Source organism: Mytilus galloprovincialis, chromosome 13 (assembly GCF_965363235.1).
Source record: "Mytilus galloprovincialis chromosome 13, xbMytGall1.hap1.1, whole genome shotgun sequence".
In the NCBI taxonomy this organism is placed as follows: Eukaryota; Metazoa; Mollusca; class Bivalvia; order Mytilida; family Mytilidae; genus Mytilus; species Mytilus galloprovincialis.
This window is the reverse complement of record NC_134850.1, coordinates 31,685,374-31,706,966: the sequence shown is the minus strand read 5'-3', so window position 1 is coordinate 31,706,966 and position 21,593 is coordinate 31,685,374. Positions and strand designations below refer to the sequence as shown.

Below are 21,593 nucleotides of genomic sequence, written 5' to 3'. Positions count from 1 at the left end.
TTGAAACTTAGTACACATGTTCCCTATGATATTATCTTTCTAATTTTAATTGCCTTATTATATTTTTTATCCAATTTCACGGTCCATTGAACATGGAAAATGATAGTGCGAGTTGGGCATTCGTGTACTTTGGACACATTCTTGTTTTTATTTTTTTCCCGACCGACCGACCCGACTTTTTCATGGAGAAAATCCGTAAACCAACAAATTAAAAAACCGTGGCCTGAGATCTAAAGTTAAGAAAAGTCTTAACAAGCAGAATTTGAGCTTTAATACTTCATTGAAGATCTGCTTCAACAGATTGGGACTTTTCTATGGCATCACAAAAATCATCTTTTTTCTTATCATGAAAAAGTGATATCATATTAACTTCAACTTTATTTAAATGCACACCTGAAATAAAATAAAAAAAGAAAGAAAAAAGATATCTTCAAAAAATAATAGATCTTATTTCTTCTATTTTTAGAAAATAAAGTTTGTAATCTTTGATTCTGCGACTGTTGGTGCATTCAAAGAAAAGTTAGATAGACTATCAGAATCTGTCATATATGATCGCCATAGACATGACAGCTCACCATCAGATAGTAAAGAGGGTAAGTATGATACTTTATTGTGTTTGACTTTTTGTCAGATATTTGAAATCCTCTAGTGTTATTCATGTTGTACCATTAAAAAGTTTGACTGTTAACACCTTATTTTCCCTCCATAATTTCGTAATTACATATGGTTTAAAAAACTATTTTTGAAAAATCTTATAAAAACCTTGTTATTTGTTCATACTTTTTTCAGGAAAAAAGGTGTTAAATTTGTTTTTTGTGTATATATATCATATTTGTTTTTGTTTTATTGTTTTGTACATGAATCTGGCTTTTTTTTTTAATTGTTTGAATAGACATTTTTCGAGTTCAATGCATTTCAGTCAAAACTTTGGTTTTAGTGAACATCATTCGTGCGTTTAGGGGCATCATCACTTCCATTCCCATGTTGAGCTAGTGGTATGATGCTATATTGCACGAATTATTTGGTGAATTGAATTCTATAATTGGCAGTCAGCCATGCTATTATTAGGGAATTGCCATTAAGTACCTACGGAACAAACATTGTTTCTAGTTTATCCTGCAAAATGACGATCTCTAAGGCCAGTGTTTTTTAATTTGTTGATTTATGAATCCGCCGACCCGATTTTGCCGATTTGCAGGGGGAAAAATGACTTTTCATGCTTTTTTATTCCCAATGACACATTATCCCTGAAAAATAAATAAAATATTCTTTTTTTATACGGCCGCAAAAATTTTAATTTTTTGGTCGTATATTGCTATCACGTTGGCATCGTCGTCTGCGTCGTCGTCGTCGTCGTCCGAATACTTTTAGTTTTCGCACTCTAACTTTAGTAAAAGTGAATAGAAATCAGTGAAATTTTAACACAAGGTTTATGACCACAAAAGGAAGGTTGGGATTGATTTTGGGAGTTTTGGTCCCAACATTTTAGGAATTAGGGGCCAAAAAGGGCCCAAATAAGCATTTTCTTGGTTTTTGCACTATAACTTTAGTTTAAGTGAATAGAAATCTATGAAATTTTGACACAAGGTTTATGACCACAAAAGGAAGGTTGGGATTGATTTTGGGAGTTTTGGTTCCAACAGTTTAGGAATTAAGGGCCAAAAAAGGGCTCAAATAAGCATTATTCTTGGTTTTCGCACAATAACTGTAGTATAAGTAAATAAAAATCAATGAATTTTAACACAAGGTCTATGACCACAAAAGGAAGGTTGGGATTGATTTTTGGAGTTGAGGTCACAACAGTTTATGAATAAGGGGCCAAAAAGGGGCCCAAATAAGCATTATTTTTGGTTTTTGCACCATAACTTTAGTATAAGTAAATAGAAATCTATGAAATTTTAACACAAGGTTTATGACCACAAAAGGAAGGTTGGGATTGATTTTGGGAGTTTTGGTCCCAACATTTTAGGAATTAGGGGCCAAAAAGGGCCCAAATAAGCATTTTCTTGGTTTTTGCACTATAACTTTAGTTTAAGTGAATAGAAATCTATGAAATTTTGACACAAGGTTTATGACCACCAAAGGAAGGTTGGGGTTGATTTTGGGAGTTTTGGTTCCAACAGTTTAGGAATTAAGGGCCAAAAAAGGGCCCAAATAAGCATTATTCTTGGTTTTCGCACAATAACTGTAGTATGAGTAAATAAAAATCAATGAAATTTTAACACAAGGTTTATGACCACAAAAGGAAGGTTGGGATTGATTTTTGGAGTTGAGGTCACAACAGTTTATGAAAAAGGGGCCAAAAAGGGGCCCAAATAAGCATTATTTTTGGTTTTTGCACCATAACTTTAGTATAAGTAAATAGAAATCTATGAAATTTTAACACAAGGTTTATGACCACAAAAGAAAGGTTGGGATTGATTTTTGGAGTTGAGGTCACAACAGTTTATGAATAAGGGGCCAAAAAGGGGCCCAAATAAGCATTATTTTTGGTTTTCGCACAATAACTGTAGTATAAGTAAATAAAAATCAATGAAATTTTAACACAAGGTTTATGACCACAAAAGGAAGGTTGGGATTGATTTTTGGAGTTGAGGTCACAACAGTTTATGAATAAGGGGCCAAAAAGGGGCCCAAATAAGCATTATTTTTGGTTTTTGCACCATAACTTTAGTATAAGTAAATAGAAATCTATGAAATTTTAACACAAGGTTTATGACCACAAAAGGAAGGTTGGGTTTGATTTTGGGAGTTTTGGTCCTAACAGTTTAGGAATAAGGGGCCCAAAGGGTGCAAAATTGAACTTTGTGTGATTTCATCAAAAATTGAATAATTGGGGTTCTTTGATATGCCGAATCTAACTATGTATGTTGATTCTTAATTTTTGGTCCTGTTTTCAAATTGGTCTACATTAAGGTCCAAAGGGTCCAAAATTAACTTAGTTTGATTTTAACAAAAATTGAATCCTTGGGGTTCTTTGATATGCTGAATTTAAAAATGTACTTAGATTTTTAATTATTGGCCTAGTTTTCAAGTTGGTCCAAATGGGGGTCCAAAATTAAACTTTGTTTGATTTCATCAAAAATTGAATAAATGGGTTCTTTGATATGCCAAATCTAACTGTGTATGTAGATTCTTAATTTTTGGTCCAGTTTTCAAATTGGTCTACATTAAGGTCCAAAGGATTCAAAATTAAACTAAGTTTGATTTTAACAAAAATTAAATTCTTGGGCTTATTTGATATGCTTTATCTAAATATGTACTTTGATTTTTGATTATGGGCCCAGTTTTCAAGTTGGTCCAAATCAGGATTACATATCAAGTATTGTGCAATAGCAAGAAATTATCAATTGCACAGTATTGCACAATAGCAAGAAATATCTAATTGCACAATATTGTGCAATAGCAATTAATTTTCAATTGGAGTTATCTTTCTTTGTATAGAATAGTAGTTGATAATATATGTTGGAAATTTGCCAGACATGACTATGATGTCATTTTCTATTTTTATTTGCCAATAACTTTATGTAAATAACTTCATTGGAAATTTGCCAATATAAAATGTTGCTGATGAAGCTTTTTTTCCTTATCTTATCTAAAATGTGTTTAGATAATGTATGTTGGACATTTGCCAGACATGACTATGATGTCATTTTCTATTTTTATTTGCCAATAACTTTATGTAAATAACTTCATTGGAAATTTGCCAATATAAAATGTTTCTGATGAAGTTTTTTTTATTGTTTTATACAATAAACAATGTATATTCACTTTTACTACCAACCAATCTTTACCATTCAGTGATAACAAGCACTTTATTTTACATTTTAATATTTTATGATGTATTTAAAAGAGTAGTTATTGTTGCAAACTCCATTAAAAATTTGAATTGATATCAGTTTTGGAAAAAGGGAAACGGGGATGTGGAAAAAAAGTGGGTTGGGTTTAAATTTTCTCATTTCAGATTTCATAAATAAAAAGAAAATTTCCTCAAACATTTGTTTGAGAGGATTAATATTCAACAGCATAGTGAATTGCTCAAAGTTAAAAAAAAAACTTTTACGTTCATTAGACCACATTCATTCTGTGTCAGAAACCTATGCTGTGTCAACTATTTAATTTTAGATTTAAAAAGTTTGAAGAAGAAATCTTTAATTGATTTGTAAAATCTTGACATTTGTTTTGTGTAAAAAAAACCCATGTAATGTCAAAAATTTGATCACAATCCAAATTCAGAGCTGTATCACGCTTAAATGTTTTGTCCATACTTGCCCCAACTGTTCAGGGTTCGACCTCTGCGGTCGTATAAAGCTGCGCCCTGCGGAGCACCTGGTTTATGAAATGAAATGCATTAAACACGAACAGAATTGATAACACTTTCTATTGTGAAAAAATAAAACTTCAAATTAATGTACCTTAAAATAGATAAATCAATGAAAAATGACCTTGAAATGTCGTTTGTGCAAATAATTTTGCAGAACGAAAACCTGTGTTTAACATCCATTACACTATAAGTTTGTTTCTCGTATTTGTTATCATTCCGTAAAATGCATCATCTCATAGTAAAATGGGAAATGGACTTGTCCAAACGTGGAAGACGTCAAGTTAAAGTACTAAATAAAAACAAATCATTTGGAATTTTCTTGTTTCATAGATAATAGAAAAAAAATTTGTCCATTTGTATATAAAAAACGGGAATGCATGACAACTGATGAACCAATATACTAATTTTTTTCAGTGTACAAGTCTATTTCGTTTTTGACACATGTGTTGAAACTTATTCTCGTACGACATTTTTGCAATTTTTTCTTGATCAGTTTTTGTGCTTGATGATCATTATTCACCAAGTTTCCTGAAATTGATTAGGAGCTACGTGGATCTGGGTTTTTTAGCTCACCTTTCCTAAAAGGAAATGTGAGCTTTTGCCATCACTTGGCGTCCGTCATCGTCCATCCGTCGTCGTCGTCGTCGTAAACTATTTCAAAGATCTTCTCCTCTGACACTACTGAACCAATTAAACCAATCTTCATCTGATTGATTCCTAGGGTATCTAGAATAAAGTTTGTGTTTTAATTCCCATTTCATCAAAAAACATGGCCGCCATGGCTAAAAATAGAACATAGGGGTAAAATGCAGTTTTTGGCTAATAACTCAAAAACCAAAGCATTTAGAGCAAATCTGACAGGGTTAAAATTGTTTATCAGGTCAAGATCTCTCTGCCCTGAAATTTTCAGATGAATCGGACAACCGGTTGTTGGGTTGCTGCCCCTGCATTGGTAATTTTAAGGAAATTTTGCTGTTTTTGGTTATTATCTTGAATATTATTACAGATAGAGATTAGCTATAAACAGCAATAATGTTCAAAAAAGTAAGATTTACAAATAAGTCAACATGACCGAAATGGTCAGTTGACCCCTTTAGGAGTTATTGCCCTTTATAGTCAATTTTTAACCATTTTTCGTAAATCTTAGTAATCTATTACAAAAATCTTCTCTGAAACTACTGGGCCAAATTAATCCAAACTTGGCCACAATCATCTTTGGGGTATCTAGTTTAAAAAATGTGTGGCGTGACCCGGCCAACCAACCAAGATGGCTGCCATGGCTAAAAATAGAACATAGGGGTGAAATGTAGATTTTGACTTATATCTCTGAAACCAAAGCATTTAGAGCAAATCTGACATGGAGTAAAATCGTTCATCAAGTGAAAATCTATCTGCCCTGAAACTTTCAAATGAATCATACAACGGGTTGTTGGGTTGCTGCCCTGAAATAAGTAATTTGAAGGAAATTTTGAAGATTTTGGTTATTATCTTGAATATTATTATAGAAAGAGATAAAATGTAATCAGCAATAATGATCGGCAAAGTAAGATCTACAAATAAGTTAATATGACTAAATTGGTCAGTTGACCCCTTAAGGAGTTATTGCTCTTAATAGTCAATTTTGACCAATTTTTCGTAAATTTTTGTAATCTTTTACAAAAATCTTCTCCTCTGAAACTACTGGGCCAAATTAAACCAAACTTGGCCACAATCATCATTGAGGTATATTGTTAAAAAAAATTGTGGCGTGACCCCGCCAACCAACCAAGATGGCTGCCATGGCTAAAAATAGAACATAGCGGTAAAATGCAGTTTTTGGCTTATAACTCAAAAACAAAAGCATTAAGAGCAAATCTGACAAGGAATAAAATTAATTATCAGGTCAAGATCTATCTGCCCTAAATTTAAACAAATTAGACAACCTGTTGTTGGGTTGCTGCCCCCGAATTAGTAATTTTATGGAAATTTTGCAGATTTTGGTTATTATCTTGAATATTATTATAGATAGAGATAAACTGTAAACAGCAATAATGTTCAGCAAAATTAGATCTACAAATAAGGCAACAAGACCAAAATTGTCAATTGACCCCTTAAGGAGTTATTGCTCTTTATAGTCAACTGTTAACAATTTTCATAAATTATTGTTAATTTTTGTAAATTTTTGGGAAATATTTTCCACTGTAATTACTGGGCCAAGTTCATTATAGATAGAGATAACTGTAGCAACAAGAATATTCAGTAAAGAAAGATCTACAAACACATCACCATCACCAAAACTCAATTTTGTCATGAATTTATCTGTGTTTATTGTTAATATGCACATAGACCAAGGTGAGCGACACAGGCTCTTGAGAGCCTCTAGTTTTTTTTCTCGTTTGTAAAATGAAGATTTTATTTCATCTTTGTCTGTGGACACAACCCCTCTTTTTTCACGGCAAATTATTGGACGATGTCATGCGATGTTTATGACAGCTGAACACTACTATTTCATTGAACTAAATTTTAAGAAATGATGACAAACTATCAAGCCAAACAATTTGTTTTTTTTTTCGACCGACTGATCAGATTTTTTCATGGGGAGAATTCATAAACCAACAAATAAAAAAATCCTGGCCTTTTAAGATGCTTGATGAATGTTAGTAGTGTAGGGATACAGGTGATCCCCTCTATCTGGTAAATGACATCATAAAGGCGTGCATAATTGACGACTTTTTCCCAGTGAAGGACAACTTCGAAAGTGGTCTATTGTTTTACATTAAAAAGCTCTATTAGATATAAGAGTAAATTTTTTCAAATACTTTTAGCTATTGGATCGAAAGATGGATCAGATAGACCCAAATTGACTGTACAAGCCATTTCAGTGGAGTTGTTTGCTGTTTCAAAAGCCGAGGGAGAAAAGATACGCAAAATTCTATCTAAAGAAATAAAAGATACATTCTTGTTTGAGGAGGATTATAAACATGATAAAATAAAATCAATTTCAAAGGAAACATGGAAGAAAATGACTTCTGCTGCTATGAAAGACCATGTCTGGATTGAAAAAGGTAGGTCATTATAGTAGAGCATTGAGCCATGTACTCTATCAAGTAAATTGGAAAATAATAACCAAAACTCTGTGCTTGCAGTATTTATTACAAGACTTCCAACATAAGCTGTCAAATAATGTCATATTCATTATTTATTCACAAATCAGTTAATCCTGCCCCATTTTTGCACCCCCTAGAACCCCCCCCCCCCCTGGATCTGCAGCTGTTAAAGTAGTCCCTTTTCTGTTCTATTTAGGATATACGATGAAAGGGGGATATTAAAAATAACATTTAAAAAAATAAGCTTTATAATAAAGCCCATTTACTTTTTGTTAAACGTGTGTGTGTTCCACGTCAGGTACATTGTCGTGAAAGGTTGTGTATCGTAACTTAATGGTTACCCCCCCCCCCCCTTTTTTTCCCTTTATTTAGAGAATTGAGTATTAATAGCAGATCTTTGATTGTTTCTGTTGAATTTATATCTGTCATGGATTCCAGATAGTTCAGAGCGAGACATATCAACAATATTTGTCGTAGACTCAAGATGTTGTTTCTTTTTCTGTCATTGGGCTGATGTTCAATTAACGTATAACCAACATCTGATTCTCCTTCTATTTCACACTTCATATTACGTGACTACTGCTGTGTTTTTTTGCATCAAGTGTAGTGGATTGATTTGATTGTTTTTGCTTAACAGCCAGTGGCGAATATTCCATGCAAATTAAAGCCATTGTCTTACTTAAACATTAGCTGTTATTTTAATTTTTCTGAGAGAAGGAGAGAAAAAAACAGAATGATATAGAATTGCAGACACGCCCTTGCTTCAAATGTGTTTTCTGGAATAAAACCGCTATGCAATTTTAAGCATTGATGGCTATTTCGACTTAAGTTAGAATAAAGTGGCAGTTATTTCATAGCCAATTATCTGATCCCCACTTGACTGTGATGAAAAAAAGCAACATATTACAAAGTAAAGCACTCTGGTTCCCGAAAAATGGATAGTATAAGAACAGGTACTTCTGATCTGGGCAACAAGGCAAACATTGGCCCCATCATACTTTCATATATCTTATTTTATCATTCACGAGAAACTTCCGTCACAGGTTCTATCGTCACCCTGTGACATGGAGCCTGTCAATTGATATCAATTTGTTACCCATTGTCTTTTACTTTTGCACAAAGTTACAGTTACACGTGACATAGGAACTACATTTTGTCTAAAATATGTACTACTTTCTTGTATGGTATTTGTGACCGGGCCCCAAATAATCTATATACCTTCTTGGTGGTGTCAAGCGAAACAAAACACAAAGGAATTAACACACACACAATTTTGAAAAATTAGCACAGCTCTACCTAAGTAGGTCTTACTAGTTTTCAGCAGACACTTACAATATGGGGAAAACACTAAACGAAGAGGAAAATGTTAAACAGAAAAGAAAATAAAAAACTCGGCTTTCTTGATTATTTCTTTTTTTTCTTTTTTCATATTAACAAAAGTCAGACTCTTTTTTGAAACTCCACCACTTGCACGTGAACAGAAGCGTACATTTTAACACTGAGATTTTCCTAGAATACAACAAACATAAAACAGCAAATTTCCTACCGTTCAGTTTTGTGTTGTTGGCTTGCTGTTTGATTGATGTATACACAGCATCTCTTATGATTCATATGACTGTTTTATGTGTCAACAAGTTGTTGCTTATTTACTAAACAATGAAGGTATTTCGCATTTTATAGCTGATGTTTTTCATTTGAAAAATCTATTTCAAGGTATCCAGGTTTTCTTCATAAAATAATTTATACCAAAACAATGCAAAAGCCAAACAAAAAGCAAAAAACACCAAAAAATTGTTTTCCAGACAGAACTCGTAACAAAACAAGCTTCATCTTTCAGATGTAAGCTTAGATGGGTTTTGATCATTGTTGAAGGCCATACATTAAGCTATAGTTATTAATTTATACTTCATTTAATCTCTAGTCGCAGTAGAAGTTGATGACCATAGGTGAATGTAGGTGAAGGTATGGCCTTCAACAATGATCAAAATCCATACCGCTATAAATTGCACCAAAATGACAAAAGTAAAATGATTGAAACGATGATATATTGATGGCCTCTTTTATGTACAAACTTTTAAACTAAAAAAAAAATCTAATGTACATTAACAAACAACAACAAATGAAATACTGGGTACAGGCTTCTAAATTAGGACAGGCACATACTTAATGTAACCATGTTCAAAACGTTTTCTTTTGCTAAACTCTCCACCTAACATGGGACAGTGGTTTAACAAAACAACATAAGAACAAACTATAAAAACAAACTTTAAAAAGTGCTGAAATTATCAGATCAATTCAAATTTAAAAAAAAAAACAAAAAAAAAACACAAAAGACACAAAGCACACATACAAGAGTACTTGCAGTTACAAAAAGCTTGGTTAAAGCCAATAACTACAAATAATAAAAAAAAAACATGTGGCCTGTTTGCCTGAAAAATGAAATTTTAAGTCATAACATAAGTTTGATTGCAGGAAAAATGCCTCATCTCTCTCAGTGCCATGATTTATTTGTGCAATATCACTATAATATACATATGGTTTTGATACCTCATTGAGATGGGAATTTTTATTTTAGATCGTGACACACTTACCTTTAAAGGTCAGAAGGATAATGTAAAAGGAACCAAAACTCAAATATTAGAAATTTTGCTAAATGATAAAACAGATAGTCACGCAGTGAGTCCCTCCGGAAGAAACAGTAATCATCAAAGTGGTAACAAGAAAGGAACTCCTGGATATTGGTTACAACAGTGTGATGAAGCTGATGTTCCAGCATACTGGAAACATTTTCAAGGTTATCTACGTCAAATAATTTCGAAAGGGAAGGGTGCCATTTTAGGTGATAAAGCAAAAAGAGTTACTATTGGAAGTGAAGATCCAATGTATAAAAACATTATTCAACTAGTTATAAAGACCTGGGATGCAGCTAAAGTTGGACATGGTGCTGATGCCAAAAATCTAAGTCATTCTAGTATCAATGTTACAAAAATTGAAAGAATTGAAAACTATGGTCTATTTGACAAATATCTAACAACAAAAAAGAAATTTTATAGACGACTTGCAGATGGTAAAACATGTACTGCTCTTGAAAAAGTATATGCTGGAGGGAATAAAATATCTAGTGGACCAATCAAAACAGCTCATCGTTCCATGACAGCTGATTTAGACTTAGCTTCTTATGCAAATGAACATTGGTTTTTCCATGGAACTTCCGATCAGTATGTTGACAACATTATAAACAAAGGACTGGATGACAGATTAGGGGGAGATAAAGGCATGTTTGGACGTGGAATTTATGCCGCTGAATCATCAACGAAGGCTGATCAGTATGCAGGTAAACCTTTCTTTAGGTTTCAGTAAACTTCAATTTGCATCATAGCAACCTATCATCTTGCACCTTAATTGGTTTGTCACAAGCTTTCTTATTTAACTTGCATAAAAGGACTGAACAGAAATCAGCTCCATTTAATAACGATATTCTTACAAAAGAACTGTATGTAGTATTAAACTCACTAGTTTACTGGTTGAAACATATATACATGTACATGAATAATTTATTGTAAAGGTTTTTCATATCCTCAAATGACTAATGCATCACAACTGTCAATTTCTCTGACCCAATTTTTGAAGGTCTTTGGAATCTTGCACATAAGTCCTGTTCTTTTTTATCCACATTGTGTGAAAAACTTGTTAAAAAAATACAAAGTTTGAGAAGTGTTCTTTCTGTTCTAGCTTTGCAATGGCAATTGGTTTATATGTATGATATGATATTTCAAATATGTTCTCAGTGACTTAATTTTCAGTAAAAATTACTTTTTGATTAGAAAATTAGGATACGGTATATACTTTCCTTTATTCAACTGTTTTAATAATTAAAATATGTCGTTGCCGAATTGTTTAATGAAGGTATTTTACTGGAAAATGTGCAAATATAATTCTTTACAAAGAGTCTTCTCTGCTAAAAAGTTCCGTTTTTTGACAAATGGACTCAATTCTTCAATATCTTTATTCAAATTAAATATATATTTTAAAGTTATTAACGGGAAAAATACAACAGAACAGTTCATGTAATATTCACTCATTGATGTTTAATCGCACGACAGCTCCAGGAAAAGCATCAACACGTCAGTTTAAAAAATGTCACACACTTTTATTGAAATCAATTCGGCAGTAGATGGTCTCATGCAATTTCGGTAATGTCATAGAGACGTTCAATCCAGTTCAATCCAGTAAAGAAAGCTTTCCCTTAAAGCCTTCCATAAATAAGATATTAATAAGATATTTCCCTTTAATTTCTGAGGTATTAATTGAAAATATATATATTTCATTAAACTGGAGCTGGAGTTTCTTTTCCATTCACATTAAAATATTGTTCTTCTATTTTGCTACTTTGCAATACCAGTTATCTGCAATTTTCAAGATTTAATCTCTTTTCCCATTTTATTCCAATATATATCAAAGTAAAAAGACTGGACATACACATGTATTAGCTTATGTATTTCATGATTTATTTTTATCCAGCCTGCTGTGACTAGACTTTTAAAATTTTGGTCTGCATACTTGGGAGTGTAAGTTTGAAGACTTGCATGTTCTTAAATGTCTGCAGGGATACAATAAGAAACATTTTATACCTTGTTCCATTCACAAAAAACTGTTTTCTCAGTCTCACTGTCTGCTGGTGTATATTTTTTGTTCATAAACGAAGCAACAATAAGGTTAGCGCATTAGAATCTACAAATGACAACTTTCAATGAAATGTTGGAATAAATGCTCCCTGAATATCCGCATTGATATGCAAATGATCCCAAATGAGGTCACAGAATAAAAATTTATAATTTTCACAGGAGAAGGCCTTTGTCTAAACGTTAAACATTGAAATAAACAGCCGTTAAACACATGTTGCTCCATGGAAGACGCCATTAATTTCCCCATTGTGAACGACATTTCAACTGTATTTTTCTTATTTTAAAGCGCACAATTACACTAAAAGAGGCATAGAAACAAATTTTAAAATACTCACAATGACTACGTCTATTTTCCTATTCATACGCCCTGTCATTTCCGTATGAAACAGATTTTAAAAATGCTGAAAAACGTCAGGCGATTCCTCAAAGCATTGTTGAAGAAAAACAACAGCTCTTTTTTTTCAACAAGCCAACCAAGTTATCAACCTCAATAAAACATGTTTTCATTTATAATTCAGGGTCATAGTTATTGAGGCAAGGTCAAACTGGTTTGAACACAATTTTCACAAAGCTCTTATGCTGAGCATCGTGATAGATGCTCTGGGGAAGATTTTTATCAATTATTATGATTACATGATGTTTCTGCATGCTGTTTTTTTTCATCATGCTGTTTTTTTTCCAGATGAATCTTCATCAAAAAGGCAAAATAAAGATAGAAAAATGTTATTGACGAGACTGTTGCTTGGAAATATGTATGTCACAAAAGAGGCTAAACAGTTCAAAACACCACCATGTGCTGATTGTCTGAAAACAGATTGTACAAAAGGCCATCATACTCTATTTGACTCAGTTGTAGCTGATGGGAAATGGTTGTTCAGAGAATTTATAGTATACAGAAGTGAACAGTGTTATCCAGAATATCTTATAACTTATGACAGAGTCAGATAAAAAAATGTGTTTTCTTAAAGCAATGGTCATGAAATTAATTCAGGCAGGGGGAATCTGAGCATACAATTTTTCCTTGGCCACAGTAACCTGTGGAAAAAAATTAAATCAGCAGACAAAGTGTTAATAATGTGATTATTATCAGTTTTGAAGTCCATATATTTATATTCACTAGTAATTAACAACCAAAAATTCAAATTTTTACTGGACATGAGTTTTAGACAATCTGTCTTTTTAAATCAGTTTGATAAAACAGAAGGGGGTTCATAAGGGCCATATTTTGCTCCTTATTTTAAGACTAATAAACATTTGAAAATGTGAAGTTGAGCAATTCTGGAAGAATTTTCTAATAAAAGTTTGCAGTCAAAACTCAAATAGACCAAAAAAGAGTACGGTATTTGGAAAAGTTTTACAGAATCGCTTGGATTTCAGCTAAATTTTTGCCTTGGTACCAAAAGGAACAACAAACTAAAAATTCATGCCAAATAAACTACTAATTATAAAACACACAATGTAACAAGCATTTTTTTTCTGCATGCGCTACAAATTTCCATCCCTGAGGACCAAAAGAAATTGACCAGTTTTCATTGAATTTGATTGGAATGAAGATAATTGTATCTTTAAAAAAGAAAACTGAAACTTGAATTTCTAAAACAGAAACAAATTTTCTATCTAGTCATTGCTTTAACTTTGTATTGTGAAAATAACCATTAAATACTAAATTAAAGTTTTAAGGAAAAAAGGGGGCCATTTTGTAGCCTTATCAATCTTACATCTTTGTGCCATATATTATTTCAATCATTCACCACAGCAATCACTAGCAAAACACAAGGTTTTGGAAAACTCTTTACAAATTCTTTATTGTTGTATCAATTTTTTTAGTTGTTATCTAATGATGTTATGAATTCAATTCGATATTATTTCAGTGAGTTTCAGAAAGTCATTCATATGTTATAAAGTTGAAAACATTATTAGGATTTCTATTTTGTATATTTTTTTCAAAAATTAAGGATGGTTGAAAAAGAGGTAATTTTGAAAAGTGTTCAAATAATCTCCATGAATTTCATGAATTTCATCTTTTCAACCCAAATTTGGAACATGTTTATTAAGTACAAATACTTCATAATCATATCAAGCAAGTTTGAAAACAATGTAAAATATGTCTATCTATATCTTGTGTTGCTATGTAATGGTTCTATTATTTTTTTAATTTAGGAATATCATCATATAAGTATTTTTCAACTAGAAAATTAGTTTTGCATACATATAATTGTTTATCTATCATGTACATTATCACTTTATTGTTTTGATCTCAGTACATAATCTCTTTAGTACTTAAAATAATTGCCATTTTTATTCATGATATTTTTCAATAAAAACCATGGATGTGTGTTGTGCATTGCCTGCAAAATAGTTTGTGAATAAGAAAAGTCATTTAAATGTGTGTTATTGTTGATTTATTTGTCATCTTTCAGGGGGATTATTTTTTCCCACTTTTTGTCTCTTTTCCATATGAGAGAATTTCACCATCTTGGATCACAACTAATTTGCAAATGATCAGGCTGTGATTTTTATTGAAATATGCAAATTGGATGCAGAAATTTGTTCTTAATAAAATCATTATAATTTGCATTTTTCCTTATAAAGGGCAATGAATGGTCCATTCATCTCTACCTCATTTTCATATGTCAATGATCAATGATCAATCTTTTGTGATTGTTTGTTTCCACTGTACAATATATGTAGCAGGACTACTATAATTTGTTCCTGGAAGCTTTGATAGATATGCAAATGTACATGCCTATCTGACAGAGCTCACATTACCTTCAAGGCTTTATGACCTTTTCATGGAGCGATGACCATTGTTCAGTTATATGTAGCAGGTCTACTATAATTAGTTCATAAAAAAAATTCCATCTGAATGGAAAGTCCTTGAAACAAGAAATTGTTTGAATCTTGAATAATTTTGAATTCTAAAAAAATTGATGAGAAATTTATGATGAAAACTAACCCAACTAAATAGGGTTAGCCATGTACTGCGCATTGCTAAGGGGGGGTTTAGTTAATTCATACATACTGAAATGATAGTGAAAGTAAAATTAACTTTAGCCATGCCAGCATCACGGGCTAATAAATAAAATAAACCCTTTTTAGTTGGTAAAGTTTTCATCATACATTTCTAATCAATTTTCCAGTATTCAAAGGAGTAGGTTCAGTAAGACCCCTTTTTGGCCCCAAAATATAGCAGTTTTACAAAATTGTTAAAATGTAAACCTTTAGTTATTTATTGGACAGTAGAATGCTTCTGCTACATAAATATGGGCTGTTTTTGACAATACAATGCACATATATCCGGTACTAGCACCATTAAGTCATGCTAAATTACTGAAATCCTCATAATTCTAGCATTTTAGTTAAATTTTAGACGGTTTTCGTGTAAAACGAAAGTGGCCACATTCGTGTTCATCCTTAATATTGAAAAGTAAGTTGTATTTTATGATAATACATAACATATATAAAGGTTGAGGATGAACACGGATGCGGCCACTTTCATTTTTACCAAAAACCATCTGAAAAGTGACATTTTTCGGCATATTAGGTAGATTTTTCATATTTGAGCTTGAATCGGATCGTTTTTAATGACTAAATCTGTTAAAATCTTTCACATACACTAATTAATTCAAATAAAATAGACACTTAAGTGTTTAAAAAGTGGTCAAAATCTTTCGTCAGATGAACCTGAAATTTGAGGCCAAAATTGGTCCTTACCGGACCTACTCCTTTTTCCAGATTTAAATAATTCCTTGTTTTAACCTAAATCCCATTTCATGTATAATGACCAGTGTAAAATTTTTGTTCATTGGTTTTGGAATAAGTGCTCATTATAGACTAACCTATCTGATGTTTTATTAGAATAGACTGGAGATTTTTGCTTAAAATAACAAAATATACTTGACTGCCAGTGAATTCAGTATATTGAATGTATAAATATATTATTAGGAATTTGATATGTCAATGTGGTTGTTTTCTCAATAATGTATACCTATATTTATCAGCACAGTAGTTACAATTATTAGTTGTTTTTATTTAATTTATTATCTTAAGGTGGTACCCAACACTTTCACTAAAATTAATTTGGCTCGTTTAATTTTCATAAAATTTTGTCAAAGTATTTACTTTGACACTTTAACAAAAATATAAAAGTTTAAAAATTTTTGAACCAACCATTTTGTCAGAAAAATTACACTGGTTATATAGCAATTTGTCAAACACCAATTTTGATCATTGAGAAGCTTAACATTCCTTTTACAACACAACGTAATTAAAACGTTTAGCTGATTTTACAGAGTTATCTCCCTGTAGTGTTAGGTACCACCTTAATAGGATGCATTAAGGATGCCAATTGGAGAAATAGAATTTAGAATTCAATTTTTAAGATAGGATGCATTTTATGATAAATGCAGTAAAATGGTAAAAAGTAGTTTTGAATTGGATAATTAAAAATCTTAAAGCATAGTTTAAATCGAAAAAACTGCTGTTTCATCTACATATGAGTTATCAAAAATTTATCCAACATTTCAAAAAATTCTTTAAATGTCATCTTATTTAGAGAAATAATTTGTTTTCAAAAATGTAAAGCTATTTAATTCATTGTGAATTTTTGGTGTTTTAACACCACTTTTAAGTGCCACTTTGGAATATTTCTTGGTGGTCAGTATTTATGGGTTGAGGAAGCAGGAGGAAAAACCACTGACCTTCATAAGGAAAACTGTTTCCTAGTCAATTAAGATTATAGTGAAGTGCACCCGCACAAGCGGGGTTCAAACTCACAACCTCAGTGTTGACTGGCTAGTGTTACAGTAGTAGAACTACTTAGACCACTTGGCCACCGAGGCCCCCATAGCTTTTTAAAGAATTGATTTTTCCAAATTTTCATTGTTGTCCTTTTTTAAAGTGTTCTGTTATAGAGGCCAGTTTTTCATTAGTTGTATGTTACTATTTATTTGTTAGCTTTTCATTACCATAAAAAATGTTCATGTTATATATCTGTAAGGAGACAACAACTTTAAGTTATATATTGTGCCTGATTCTTTTTATATATTTGTTATTTTGATAATAAAATATATTTTTAAAGAAAAAATGTTTGATATAAATGTGGTGATTTTTATTATATTGTTCACATTATAATAATAAAAGGACAATGGACAGCATTGTATATTTTGCCCAAGTATGACAACAATTCATATCGACGGTTTGAATATCTTGTATTAAATTGGAAACATTTCATCAACACATTTTTTTGAATAATGTGAAAAAAAGTGTTTTTTTTTTTAGAAAAATATAGTTTCAAATGTCATTGTTAAGATCACATGTTTTATAGAAATCAAGAGCTTGGAAGTTTTTTTTATTACTTTTCATGCATATATTTTTAGACAGTTACCAAATGTGTGAATCATCTGCATACGTTTGTCAAATATATGTTGTGTCATGTTTACTATTGTTTTTCTGTTTGTCTTTTTCATTTTTAGCCATGGCATTGTCAGTTTGTTTTAGATTTATGAGTTTGACTGTCCCTTTGGTATCTTTTGTCCCTCTTTTGATATATGAGCTGGGTGGATAGAAATAAACCTTATGCAAATATATATCAACACACCAGTTAATATATTGCGGGTTAAAAAAAACATCTATGCAAAGTCTGCAACTATTTCAAAATAATCTCACAAAAGACAACCAAACTTAGTGTTTTATTTCTTTTTTGATTGTCCCAAAATTAATCAAAGTCACATACATATACATGTGTAACGTACACTTCCATAAGGTTGATTTCTTTCCTAAGTAGCACGTATCATGATTATTGTAAATGTTATTATTTTAGTGGTCAGTACTGTTGACGATATATTTTACTGCAAATATCTTAAAAATATGTTAGAAAAAAGGAATTTTCCATGAAGTTTTTGCAAAACTGCATAAATTTAAAATATGCCTGCAATATGAAGTTTTAATCTGAAAGGAATATGTGTTATTTGTTTAGATTAATAGTAGTCATTATCATACAAATTGTAATATGATAAAACAAAACATTAATTTACCATGGAACAACAAGTGAACACATACCATTGTCTTGATATTTTAAATTGTATGTCAAATATTTATGAGTTGTCTTTCCTTACTATATCTAGACTTGATTGCTTAAGGCTTCTTAGTATAGTCACAAAAATAAAGGGTAAATATTTTACAAACTGTTAGTACATTCTGCTTGCCAATAATTTTTTTTATTTGTATGATTATTTATTTTGCCTTTCTGTATATGAAGTATTGATAATAATGATGATGGTTGTCACATTTTCATTTCATGTGTTTCAAATGCAAGAACAAAATTGCCATTACTCAGATTTTTGTTTAAATGAATCGCCTTTGAGCTATACATATATGAGCCCAGGCCTTCCAGTCATAATTTTGTTTAAGTCCAAATAATGTGAGACCATATTTTGTTGACTGGGTAATCATATAACATAAGATGGGATAATTTATTGTTTGTTTGGTGTTCAGATTTTATGATTGAACAAATAATGTACTTCATTTTATTGTAAGGAAAAACTTGATAATTTGAAAAGCCTTATAGAAGATGTATTTAAAATATTGACAAACTTTAAATTTTGCCTGTACAATTAGGAATGCATATTCCCCCTAAGATTAGTTTAATTTACTTAATTACATTGTATATTATAAAAAGCAAAACCACAAAAACACCGAACTCAGAGGAAAACCAATTCGGAAAGTCCACAACCACATGGCAAAATCAAATAACAAAACGCATCAAAAACGAATGGACAAGAACTGTCACATAAAATACTGCTGGAAGAAAATAATAATTGCAAGACCATTTATCTGTGAAACCAAAAAAAAAGTCCATTGTTCACATGAATTTATTTTTTTACTATAATGTTAAATAGCTGTATTACATTATATTGATTGTGAATATTTAATTAAAAAAATTGCTTGTATTTGAATTTGAATTTAAATGAATAAGCTCAAAACAAAAATAACAAGCACAATTACTGTTTTGACACAATGTTGTGATTGTATTGTATCATCTGTCAATAAACATGAAATTTTATGACTGTTTTGCTTAAATTCGTTTTTTTTCACCAGTGGTTTATAGAGTATTCTTTGTCATTATCTTTTACTTTTTTTAGTTATCAAATTTTGTTGCTTCGATTCTATAGACAAGTGAAGATTGTTTATGAATTGAGTTACTGGTTCAACTTTTCCCACAAATTTTACTACTCAACTAATACAATGGATGCTAAATGTGATTCAGGTTGTGCTTATCCTTCTAGAGTTGCCATAAGTGGTTTTTAAACAAGTTGTTGTAGTAGTTAAAACCATATATACATAACACATTTTCTGTTTTCACATTTATCAGTTATAATCATTTTTAGAGATTTTGATTATTTGAAATGAAATATTTAGAGCATAACTTGAAAAGGGACTCTAAGAAAGAGCCAAAATGTTCAAAATAAGATTTTACACCTAATATTTTAGAACTAAATGACAAGACTAACACTGGGATTTTACTTACATGAGCAACATGACGAGTGCCACATGTAGGAGGGTCTGGATGGGGGGTCTGTTATTCTGTAAACATTTAATTTTCACCCCTTTTTTCTCTAATCTTTAAAAAATTAACCCCTTTTTCTCTAATCTTCAAAAAATTAACCCCTTTTTTCACTAATCTTCATTTTTTTTGCCCGTTATTCTCTAATCTTCATTTTTTAAGGGCATTATTCTTTAATCATTTAACCCCATCCAAACCCTCATGTAGAGCAGGATCTGCTTACCTTCTGAAATACCTGAAATTATCCCCGGTTTTTAGTGGTTCATGTTGTTTTTTCTTGTCTCTTTTGTTTTTCTTGAGGTCATTTTCTCTTTTTGTCATGACGTTGTCAGTTTATTTTCCAGTTTGAATTTCCCTTTGATATATTTTGCCCCTCTTGTAAAGCCTGATTATAAGGTTCTGTTCAGTACAAATTCGAGTACCTTTGTTATGGTTTTCTCTGTGCTGAGTGCTCTTGAATTTTTAAGCCCCACCTACGATAGTAGAGGGGCATTATGTTTTCTGGTATGTCTGTCCGTTCGTTCGTCTGTGCGTACGTTCATCCCGCTTCAGGTTAAAGTTTTTGGTCAAGGTAGTTTTTGATGAAGCTGAAGTCCAATCAACTTGAAACTTAGTACATGTTTCTTATGATATATCTTTCTAATGTTGGAGCCAAATTAGACTTTTGATCCCAATTTCACGGTCCAGTGAACATAGAAAATGAAAGTGCAATTTTCAGGTAAAAGTTTTTGGTCAAGGTAGTTTTTGATGAAAATGAAGTCCAATCAACTTGAAACTTAATAGTACACATGTTCCCTATGGTATGATCTTTCTAATTTTAATGCCAAGATTTTTTACCAAATTTTACGGTCCATTGAACATGGAAAATGATAGTGCAAGTGGGGCATAGGTGTACTTTGGACACATTCTTGTTTTGTACTATATTTCTGTCATGTAGTGTTGTAATTTCAAAGATATATTTTAACATTGCCATATAAGTGAGAGGTTTTGGCTAGCTATAAAAACCTGGTTCAACCCACCATTCTGTTTAAAAATGACCTGTACCAAGTCAGGATTCAGGCATGCGCTATCAAATAGTCGTTGCATGTTAGTGTTGTATTTGTTGGACCTCAGTGTTTTCCTCTTAAAGTTGATGTATTTCCCTCTGTTTGTAAAATTTGTAACCCATGTTAGTTTTTGATCAATCTATTTATGACTTGCACAGCGGTATACTACAGTTGCCTTTTTTTTTTTTTGCTATTTTAGTTTTATAAAAAAAGAAAAAAGGATCGAGTTAAAAAAAAGAAAAAAGGATCGAGTTAGAAAATTCATCTTCAGAAAATTATTTTTCTTTTTTTTTTGTTCAAAATTTGAATACATTGAGGATAACACCGGATGTCCGTCCTTCTTTTTGACCTGGCATCTTTTTTTGCATCGGTTTTGGCATCTTTAACTCTTTTTTAATGGTTTTAGTTTATCATTACCTTGCACAAGACTAGGTTTATCACGCCAATACTCCTTTTGAAGACATATTCTTAATTAAGAGCACAGTAATATATTGATGTTCAAACCTTATAAATTGATTAAAAAGAAAAAAATAATATGGAAAAAACAATGAAGGAATTGTATGAACTATAAAAAAAAAGCGAAACAGGAGGTAAAATAGATCTGACTAATCTCCCTTCTCCTTACTGAAAGTATGATTAAATCTACAAGATTTCTTATTAATCCACTATCATGTCGAAATTTTCATTTATAAATCTAGACTAAATCTGTTTGCCAAAAAAAATACGACAATAACCTGACTGTCTATCAATAGATCCCCATGCCTGGTTTGCACTATCACTAAAACCTTTCTTATGTAGAAACTTTCAAGTCTATGTGAACACAACTTCATTGTATACTTATTACAAATACGGAATGGACGGAGGGACGTAAAGACTGACCAACGGACA

The 21,593-nt window shown here is 31.4% G+C and overlaps 1 protein-coding gene across 3 annotated transcripts in view; it reads left to right on the top strand.

The window, feature by feature from the left end:
• LOC143056383 (protein mono-ADP-ribosyltransferase PARP15-like) overlaps positions 1 to 19,158 on the top strand; it is a 41,867-nt gene extending 22,709 nt beyond the window's left edge. For all 3 annotated transcript variants that reach the window (XM_076229477.1, XM_076229475.1, XM_076229476.1), the window contains 4 exons: positions 467 to 593; positions 7,129 to 7,368; positions 9,986 to 10,744; positions 12,778 to 19,158. In XM_076229477.1, the coding sequence (XP_076085592.1) occupies positions 467 to 593; positions 7,129 to 7,368; positions 9,986 to 10,744; positions 12,778 to 13,043 (1,392 nt within the window). In that variant the 3' untranslated portion in view covers positions 13,044 to 19,158. The remainder of the gene's footprint in view (positions 1 to 466; positions 594 to 7,128; positions 7,369 to 9,985; positions 10,745 to 12,777) is intronic.
• The last annotated feature ends 2,435 nt before the right edge of the window (positions 19,159 to 21,593 follow it).